General features: G+C 49.0%; 3 protein-coding genes across 3 annotated transcripts in view; 2 read left to right on the top strand and 1 right to left on the bottom strand.

Annotated features, from left to right (window-relative positions):
* Nucleotides 1–2,345: 2,345 nt before the first annotated feature.
* ENH_00031140 (ankyrin repeat-containing protein, putative) lies at nucleotides 2,346–4,844 on the top strand (the record flags this gene model as incomplete). The annotated part of the gene is made up of 3 exons (XM_013584889.1): nucleotides 2,346–3,549; nucleotides 3,938–4,131; nucleotides 4,581–4,844. The coding sequence occupies 3 exons, from the start codon at nucleotides 2,346–2,348 to the stop codon at nucleotides 4,842–4,844; spliced, it is 1,662 nt and encodes a 553-aa protein (XP_013440343.1).
* A 455-nt stretch (nucleotides 4,845–5,299) lies between these two features.
* ENH_00031150 (hypothetical protein, conserved) lies at nucleotides 5,300–8,324 on the bottom strand (the record flags this gene model as incomplete). Its single annotated transcript, XM_013584890.1, has 5 exons — nucleotides 5,300–5,380; nucleotides 5,628–5,708; nucleotides 6,208–6,288; nucleotides 7,108–7,330; nucleotides 8,110–8,324. The coding sequence occupies 5 exons, from the start codon at nucleotides 8,322–8,324 to the stop codon at nucleotides 5,300–5,302; spliced, it is 681 nt and encodes a 226-aa protein (XP_013440344.1).
* A 1,308-nt stretch (nucleotides 8,325–9,632) lies between these two features.
* The window catches only part of ENH_00031160 (hypothetical protein, conserved), a gene marked incomplete at both ends in the record, with an annotated part of 1,312 nt that continues 944 nt past the window's right edge, over nucleotides 9,633–10,000 (top strand). Inside the window, 2 exon segments of the mRNA XM_013584891.1 lie at nucleotides 9,633–9,689; nucleotides 9,694–10,000. The exon segment at nucleotides 9,694–10,000 is cut by the window's right edge and continues 944 nt beyond it. Coding sequence (XP_013440345.1) covers nucleotides 9,633–9,689; nucleotides 9,694–10,000 — 364 coding nt within the window.

Raw genomic sequence — 10,000 nt, forward strand, 5'->3', positions numbered from 1 at the left:
AATATAAATATAAATATAAATATAAATATAAATATAAATATAAATATAAATATAAATATAGATATAAATATAAATATAAATATAAATATAAATATAAAGATAAATATAAATATAAATATAAAGATAAATATAAATATAAATATAAATATAAATATAAATATAAACATAAATATAAATATAAACATAAATATAAATATAAACATTATCACGAACAAAAGAATAAACATAAAATAAATATGAATAGAAAAGAAAGACTTAGAAATAAAGGTAAAAATACACCTATGTAAAAGTAGGCATAAATGTATATGTAAATAAATGAGGCCAAATCAGGTGTATGTACACTCCAGCAGACTTGCCTGCATGCAGATCTAAAACGGACTTCTCTGCAGAAGAAACAAAATGTCAAATGTGCATTTAAATAAACAAAAATGTACTTTTAATCTTTTCTTGTTGGCCAGAAATAAACAAAATTGCAGATAATTCCAAATCTGCAATTTGCAAACATGGACAAGTCCGTCGGGTGTCTGTACACTTGAAAATCCACAAGTCTGCAAACGAGCAGCTTGCGGTGTACGTACACCTGAACTTGTACCGCTGAAATCTGCTTTTTATAAAATTAAAAAAAAATATTTTTGCAAACTAATACCTTTTATTAATTTGTTTTTTACTAAATCCAATTTATTATTTGTTGCAAAATAACTCAAAGATGACCAGCTCCAGACCCAACAACGCCTCTTGGGGGCCCCCAGGGGGCCCCCAAAGGATACCTAAGGGGCCCCTAAAGGGCCCCCAAGGGGCCCGCAAAGGGCCCCCAAAGGGCTTTAAAGGGGCCCCCTTCAGGTACCCCTCAAAGGGGCCCCATGGGGCTTTCAATAAACTCCCAATGGGCCCAACGGGGACGTTTGGGGGCCCCCCAGGGGCCCCCAAGGGGCCCCCAAGAGGCCCCTAGGGGGCCCCTAAAAAGGCCTCAAGAGACTCTCTAGGGGCCCCAAAAGGGCCTCCCAAAGGGCCCCATAATGCCATCAAAAAGGGCCCTCAAAGTAGCCCTCAAGATACGCTCAAGCGTCAGGGGCCCCCATCAAGGGCCCCCATCAGGGGCCCCCAGAGGGGCCCCCAGGGGGGTCCCCAGGGGGGCCCCAAAGGTACCCCCCAAGGGCCACCACGGCTCCCCCAAGGGGCCCCCATAGGAGCCCCAAGGGGCCCCCATAGGGCCCCCAAGAAGCCCCCAAAGGGCGCGTAAGGGGCCCCCTAGGGGCCCCCGAGGGGCCCCTTGGGGGCCCGCAAAAGGGCCACTCCAGCTTTTTGTACATGTGCTGCTGTTTAAATCCATTTAAATATCGTCCGTAAACCCCAACCACCAAATCCTAAACCCTACACCCTAAACCCTAAACCCTAAACCCTAAACCCTAAACCCTAAAGCGAGTTTCCTTAGGCGCTGCAGCAAAAGGAAGACCGCCACTGCGTTTCGTTTGGCTGCTGCAATCATTCTTTTTTATTATAAAAGGGAAAAGTGAGAGAACCCGAGCCCAACTAAACCCTAAACCCTAAACCCTAAACCCTAAACCCTAAACCCTGAACCCTAGACCCTTACTTCTAACTCCCAGACCCTAAACCCTTAACTTCCAACCCAAAAACTCTAGTCAAAAACCCTAAGTCCTAAGTCCTAGTCTTAAACCCTAAACCCCAAACCCTAATGCTAAACCCTAAACGCCAGACCCTCCAACCTAAACGCTGCAGCAGAAACCCTAGATCTAAGCACCTTACACTGAACCCTCAAGGCATAGCTCTAACCCCTAAGCCCTAAACCCTAAACCCTAAACCCTAAACCCTAAACCCTAGTGGAAGGCGAGTTCCGAGTTTTCACCTTCCTTCGCCAGACAGCTGTTCAGGTGTACATACACCCCGGCAAGCGAAGCAGCAGCGACTGAAGAGGAAAATAAGAATTGGTCTAAAAAGAACCCTTTTTTAGGGTTTAGGGTTTGTATCCAGCTTAAATCTGTAGTTTGCAGTCTAGGGTTTAGGGTTTAGCGCTCCGGCTTCAGGTTTGGGGTTTAGGGTTTAGGGTTTAGGGTTTAGGGTTTAGCGTTCAGGCGGTCTCAACGGCTGCCGAGGCCCTGGGGCCCCTGTTGCTGTTTAGTTTTTCCTTTTATTTTCTTTTTTGCTTTTAGAAAACAAACAAAAGAATTATTTAAAATTAGTTATTTAATCTGATGCTGCTTCGTGACTATTCGAAAACCCTCCAGCCCAAGCTCAAGGGTTTAGGGTTTAGGGTTTAGGGTTTAGGGTTTCGGTCCCCACGCCCCATCTTCCCTGCGCCCCTCAATTCTTCTCCCGAGTTCAACCTAATGAAGGAAGCAGCAGCAGCAGCAGCAGCAGCAGCAGCAGCAGCAGCAGCAGAGAAGCCCCCCAGTGACCCCCCTCTGGGGGCCCCTGGGGGCCCCCCCCCTGCGGGCCATTTCCCAGGGGGGCCCCCAGCGCATGCAGAGGGTTCACCAGCGCATGCAGGGGGGCCCCCAGGGGCCCCACAGGGTCTTTCTGTTCAAAGGGGGCCCCCAGGGGGGCCCCCGGGGGGCCCCCCAGCGCATGCAGAGGCCCCCCCACTGCATGCAGAGGGGCCCCCAGGGGCCCCAGGGGCCCCCGGGGGCCCCGCGGCCCCACAGGGTACTGTGGGGCCCCAAGAACCCTCAAAAGACCCACAGGGGGTACTGGGGGGCCCCCCCGGGGGGCCCCCCAATGCTGCTGAGGGGGGGCCCCCCGAAGAGGGCTATATAGAAGATTTGCTGCCGCTGATGGTTGCAGCAGGACTGGTGGGGCCTGAGCAGCAGGAGGATCCCGAAGCAGCAGCAGCAGCAGCAGCAGCAGCAGACGCTGCAGCGGCTGCAGCAGCAGCAGGAGCGTCCCGGCTGCTGGAGTGTTTGTTCAGCCCAGACGCAGCAGCACAACTTGCTGCTGCTGACCCCAAGGATTTGCTGCTGCTGCAGCAGCAGCAAGTGGCAGATGTGCTGCTGCGGCATGCAGTGCGTGACGAGCACAGCGACAAGGACACGTTGAAGCTGCTGCAGATCTTGCTGCTGCAGCAGCAGCAGGGAGAAGCAGCAGCAGCAGCAGCAGCACGCGCCAACGTGGACCAGAAGGTGGTAGACTTGCTGCTGCTGCCGCAGCAGCAGCAGCAGCAAACCGTGCCAGTGGAGTGCCTGTGCGGGCTGCCCGTCACAGGGGGCGTCTTCTCCTGCAGCAGCAGCAGCAGCAGCAGCAGCAGCAGCAGCAGCAGCAGCAGCAGCGGAGCAGCAGCAGCAGGGGCTGCCTGCCGCATGCTAAACCCTAGCCTGTCGCTGCACTCACTGACACAGGCGCTGTTTTGCTGCTGCTGCCAAGGCAAGCTGCGCAGTTTGCTGCTGCTGGAGCGCTGCTGCAGCGTTGCTGCTGCTAACTTGCTGCTGCTGCAGCAAGGCCGCAGCACTTTGGTGCATGCAGCAGCAATGGGCGGCTCCAGGGCCACGCTGCAGCGCCTCCTCACTGCCCACAAACTCTCCCCCCGCGGGCCCCTCGGTAAACCCTAAACCCTAAACCCTAAACCCTAAACCCTAGGCGCTGCCCGCCTCCAGCCTGCTTGCTGCAGCCTGCGAAACCCTAAACCCTAAACCCTAAACCCTCGTTCCCCCGCCTGCAGGCCGCGTGTTTGCATGCGCCTTGCGGGCTCCTGCGCTTGGCCCCCAAACCCTAAACCCTAAACCCTAAACCCCAAACCCCAAACCCTAGACGCCAAACCCTAAACCCCAAACCCTAAACCCCAGACCCTAGACCCCGGACCGCAACCCGCGAACCGCAAACCCTAGCCCCGCAGCGCGAAGGCCGGCCGCCCAAGGCCGAACCGCAAACCCTAATGCGGGCCGCCGAAGGCGAAACCCTAAACCCTAATTTAGGGTTTGCGTTGCAGAGTCTGCGAACTACAACGAGCCGATCCACCTGGCCGCGCACTGCGGAAGAACTTCTGCAGTTTTGTCTTTGATAGAATTCGGAGCTCCTTTGGAGTGTCTGGACAGACACCAGAGAACCCCCGCCTTCCACGCCGCCGCCAACGGCCACCTTTCCACCCTCAAAACCCTCGAGGCCATGGGCGCAAACCTCCGAGTAGGGTTTAGGGTTTAGGGTTTAGGGTTTAGGGTTTGGGGTTTGGGGTTTGGGGTTTGGGCGTGGGGGGTTGCGGCTGCGGCTTGCGGCGCGGGTTTGGGGGTGCGGTTGGGGTTCGGTTCTTGGGTAGGGTTTAGGGTTTAGGGTTTAGGGTTTGGGGGGTAGGGTTTGGGGTTCAGGGTTTAGGGTTTGGGGTTTAGGGTTTGGGGCGCGGGGGCCGGGTTTTGGGGAGAGGGTTGGGGTTTCTTCGGCGGTGGCGGGGTGCTAGGGTTTAGGGTTTGGCTAAACCCTAAACCCTCAGGGGTTCTTTAGGCCTCGGCGAGGGAAGGGGACATCAGGGTCTAGGGTTTAGGGTTTAGAGGGCTGCCGCTGCGGGCTTGGCGCGGAAAGGCCCGGGTTCAGGGCTTAGGGTTTAGGGTTTAGGGTTTAGGGTTTAGGGTTTGTGGCAGGCTGTGGACGCGGACGGGATTTCGCTTTTGGAGGAAGCAAAAAACAAAAGAAACATCAGAGACGGGAGAGACCGCGAGGGGATTTATTTGCTGCTGCTGGACAAGGAAGCAGCAGCAGCAAATGAAGACGCTGCAGCAGCAGCAGCAGCAGCAGCAGCAGCAGCAGCGGGAGACGGGCCTGCAGCCAGGAGCAAAAGAGCTCGAGACGAAGCCGCCGCGCAAACCCTAAACCCTAGCTCCGAAACCCTAAACCCTAATTCCTAAACCCTAAACCCTAGTTGCGGGCTTCGCTTGTGCTGCTTCTTGTTTTCTTTGTCTCTTTTTGTAAGGCTTTCCCCGCTACTTGGGGTCTAGAGAGAAGACAAACCCTAAACCCTAAACCCTAAACCCTTAATGCTGGGGCGTTGGGGGTTATTTATTTTCCCGGTCTCAATTGCTGCACAATTTAGGGTTTAGGGTTTAGGGTTCCTAGGAAGCTCTAGCGCCTGCAACGAACGACTAGTGTAGGGTTTAGGGCTGCAAACCCTAAACCCTAAACCCTAGAAAGGGGCTAAACCCTAGTCCTTCGCAAAATAGCGGTTGGGTTCAGCGAGCTGGGCGTAAACCCTCACTGAAATGCTAAACCCTCGCCCGAACCCTGAGCCCCACCCAAACCCTAAACCCTCGCCAAAACCCTAAACCCTCGCCAAAACCCTAAACCCTAAACCCTCGTAAACCCTTCATAATTCTTCAACAGCTCCTTCGTGCCAATGGGCAACAACCGAAAGACAAAACCGCGCCATTTTGACGTCCAGGTGTTTCTGAGAAGCCCAGACAAACCCTAAACCCTCGCGAAACCCTAAACCCTCGCGAAACCCTAAACCCTTACGAAACCCTAAACCCTAGCGGAGGCCTACACCCAAAACCCTCGCGCAAACGCCAAACCCTTCGCTCTCTCTGAATCGCCAACCCTAACCCCGCGAAGCAACCCTAATTTGAACACTCGCTCCCTGAGTTCCCCAAAACCCTAAACCCTAAACCCTAAACCCTCGCCAGCTAAACACTTACCAAGAGCTGCGCCTGCTCAGCCGTGATTGGAGTTCCCTCCGTGCACACCGTGTAGTTCCCCAGCAAATTAATTTTCCCATTCTGCAGCAGCAGCAGCAGCAACAGCAGCAGCAGCAGCAGCAGCAGCAGCAACAGCAGCAGCAGCAGCGTGTGAGGGTTTGCGGGTTTGTTGAGGGTTTAGGGTTTGCGGATTCGAGCGCAGCTGCAACTCAATGGGAGGTTGCATTAAACGCTCCTAAAGCAATTTTCAGAAAAGATCCTTTTTGGATTTATTTGTCCTTTTGGATTTATTTATCTTTTTATATTAATTTAATTTAATTTAATTTAATTTAATTTAAATAAATTGAAAACAAAAAACAAAACATGCAGCAAAGCCTGGGCGAATCTCGCGCTGCAGATTTTCCCAGAAATGCAAACTCGAAAAAATAAAAGAAAAAGATAACAGAAATGAACGCAATTAATTAATTATTATTATTATTTCAATTTATTCACATTATTATTCATTTATTATCCATTTATTATTCATTTATTTGCCATTTATTTGCCATTTATTGCCATTTATTTGCCACTTTTTACCCACTTGCAGCTGCGTGGGAAGTCCCAAAGACCGCAGGCGCGGCTCCATAGAGTGGGGAAACTTTTCTAGGGCTTCGAAGCCCGCCTGGAAAAGAAGAAAGAAGGAAATGAATTCAAATTTGAACAATTGATTGAATTTAAATTGAATTGATTGAATTAAAATGAATTAACTGATCAATAAAACAGAAATAAAGGATTCAAATTGAAATAATCCATTCAATTAAAACAAAACGTTTCAAATGAACTCATAATTCGAGAGAAAACGAAAAATTCAACTTTCAGCAAGCGCGCCGATGAAAAGACTCTTTTTGTTTCTTTTTTCGGAAAAAACAATTAAAAAGGAAAAATATTCAAATAATTCATTTTAATTTACCCAAAATAATAAATTAAATGAACCAAATGAGTCGAAATGCCAAAAGAATTCCAAACGCAGCAGCAAATACACCCCAGCACGCGCTGTACGTACACCCCGTGGGTATGGAAGACTTTCTTTTTCGGCAAATAAAAATGGATGAAAATGAATACAAATTAAAGTATATAAATCCATAAATATAAATAATATATAAATGCATCTTTGTTTGCAAGAATAGGCGTGAAAATGCATGCACATGCATGCAAATGGATATATAAATAAATGCATTTACCCTTGCATGCGTCCATACACTTGAACACGCAACATGAACTTGAGGTGTACGTACACTTGAACGCACTGCACCGGCGAACGGAAATTCCAAAACTTCTTTCTAATGCTGAAGCTGCTGCAAGACCATTTATTAATTATTATTAATTAATTATTTATTTATTTATTTATTTATTTATTTATTTATTTATTTATTTATTTGCATTTCAATTCGGCAGCGGCGCGGGCCGGGAGAAGCGTGCGGTATTCCGGGTGTATGTACACCTGGAGAGTGACGGTTTTGGTGGCCGTGAAGCCGGCCCTGGCGAACTCGTCTGCGGAAACCTTATTTAGGGTTTGTTGGACTTCATTTATTTCTTTTTTCGAAAATAATAAACCTCTTTCTCCCTTGAGCATTTTGCTGATTTTAAAAACGTTCAACGCGCACTCCGTCGACGGCTGAGTCCCCAGCGCCACCTGCAGCACCTTGTTCTTCCCGTAAAACAACCTGCCCACAAACCCTAAACCCTAAACCCTAAACCCTAAACCCTAAACCCTAATTCGGGCGCTCCGGTGTGCAGGCAGCCGTGTGCAGTGGACAGCCAGGATGCCAGGTGTACAGACACCTCAAATCATCACTTTTAAAAAATTCGAAATTTAAAATTTTCAAAAAATACATTCAAAAAGATTTGCCATGTGGTTGCAGCAGCAGCAGCAGCAGCAGCAGCAGCAGCAGCAGCAGCAGCAGCAGCAGCAGCAGCGGCAGCAACAGCAGCAGCAACAGTCGAAGATGAGGAAGCAAAAAGGGGAAGACGCAAAGAGGATACCCTGCTTAGGACTTAGGGCTCAGCAGGGTTGAGGGCTTACTAGGGTTTAGGGTTTATTATTAGGGTTTAGGGTTTATTATTAGGGTTTAGGGTTTATTAGCTTCAAGAGTTCAGCAGGGTTTAGGGTTTACTAGGGTTTAGGCACTCAACAGGTCAAGCAGAGCCAAGTAGGGTTTAGACTGCGCAGGGCCCTTAGCTTGCGGGTTTGAGTAGGGTTTAGGGTTTTGGAGGGTTTAGGGTTTAGGCTAGGGTTTGAGTTTTGGAGGGTTTAGTGTTTAGGCTAGGGTTTGAGTTTTGGAGGGTTTAGTGCTTTGAGGGTTTGGGGTTTTGGCGGGCTGAGGGTTTGCGAGGCCTTAGGGTTTTGGGGGTTCCAGGGCTCCTGGAGGCCTGGGGTTTTGAGGGTTTGGAGGGTTTAGGGTTTGCGAGGGTTTAGGGTTTGCGAGGGTTTAGGGTTTGGCACCTGCCGGGCTTGAGGGCGTCTCTGGCCGCCTTCAGGGCCGCGTTTCTTTGGTTTTGGAAGTCCAAAACATAAATGTGAATTCCCTTTTCTTCCGCAACTTCTCGGACTTTTTCAATCAGCAAATTCTTGGCAGTGGCTGCGCGCCCGCGCTCCCCCGTCTTCCGCTTCTTGGTCTTGGAGAGGGGCACGACTTTGGCGCGCTTCGAGACCGGCATTTCCAAACCCTAAAAAAGGGTTTACGCGATCCGGGGCCTAAAAAGGGTTTGAGAGTCCGCAAATGGATCAAAAAGAAGTAAAAGATGGACAAAATTCAACCAAGTTCAAACGCGGGGAAGCAGGCGCCGGCAAACGCGCAGCAAGACCTGAAACATGCACAGCAGAAACTTCAAAGCCGCGGTGGAAAGCTGCTGCAAAAAAGCCAGAATTTGCAAAACTGAGGGTTTTGCAATTCTTATTTTGCAAATAATCTTCAATTTGATCGAAAAATGCGAAAAAGAGGAATTAAAAAGAAGAAGATCGGCAGAGGATCGCCGCTGAGAGGGAGAAGCTGAACTTCGCGGCGCCCCGGGGGATTTTCGCGGGCTTACCCTTGAAATAAAGGCAAAAAAGAAAATATAAAAGTATTAAACGCGAATAATGAAGAAAGGAATTCAATTTGAAATAAATGAAACTTCTTTTGTTTGAATCGACGCAGCGCAGGCGGTGGGCTGGGGTGTACAGCCAGCTGGTGTTTGCGGTGTACACGCAGCTCGTGCACGGGAAACATTCATTACTCAAAATTAATTCAATTTTTGCTTTTTCGTCTTCTTTTCAAATTCTTTTCAGTGCTCGAAAGCCCCATCAGCCCCGCCTTCGGTTTTGCATGCAGTTTGGGACCTGTTCTTCTTTTTCCGGGCCCTCGCGACAAGAGAATGAGGAAAAAGTGGAAAAAAATTCAACTTTTTTGAGGGAAACATACTTCAAATTCAATCAAGTCCTTTTTGGGCTTTTTAGTTCTGCATTTCAAATCTTTGCTGGTCCCGATTCAGCCAGCAAAGTGCCATTTAAGCAAAATCTGAAATTTGAAAATTCAAAAAAAAATATGAGAAAACGCTCTGTAGGTGTTCGCAGCCCGCAGCTGAGGTGTACATACACCCCATCACAGAACAGGCTTCGCGGGGAGAAAGGGCTTTTAGTCCTTTGAGTAAAAAATAATTTTATATCAAAAGAAATAAAACAAAAGAAATTAAATTAAAAGAAATAAAAAGAAAAAAGCCACAAAATAAATGAAATGCAACTATTCAGCCGCCTACTTGCGCCGCACTGCCCCCTCACCCGCAAACCCTAAACCCTAAACCCTAAACCCTAAACCCTAAACCCTAAACCCTAAACCCTTGCAAAGCCGAGGCCTCAGAATACAAGCAGCTTCAAACACCCGAAAAACTGGAAATTAGACAAAGATTGACTTTTTATTTGAATTAATAGAAACAAGAATTAAAAAAGAAATAGAAAAGAAATAAAAAAGAAACAGAAAATAAAAACAAATGGAAGCTGAGAGCCGCACTGAGCCCAAAAATGGATTTATCTCAACAGAATGCTGCTGAAGTAGCAGCAGCAGCAAATGCAGCAGCAGCAGCAGCAACAGCAGCAGCAGCAGTTAAAGCAACAGTGCCCAGCGGCGCAGCTGCAGCAGCAGCAATGACAGTGTCACCAGAAGCTGCAGCAGCAGCAGCAGCAGCAGCAGCAGAAAAAGCTGCTGCACCAGCAAAAGCAGAAGCAACAAATTCGCAGCAAGCAACACCGCCCGCAGCAGCAGCAGCAACAGCAGCAGCAGCAGCAGCAGCAGCAGCAGCAGCAAGCCCCTCGCTGATGACTCGCAGCGTGTCTGTTGCTTCTTTAAAGAATCGTCTCC

This window comes from Eimeria necatrix, genomic scaffold, assembly GCF_000499385.1.
Source record: "Eimeria necatrix Houghton genomic scaffold, Enh_scaff228, whole genome shotgun sequence".
NCBI lineage: Eukaryota > Apicomplexa > Conoidasida > Eucoccidiorida > Eimeriidae > Eimeria > Eimeria necatrix.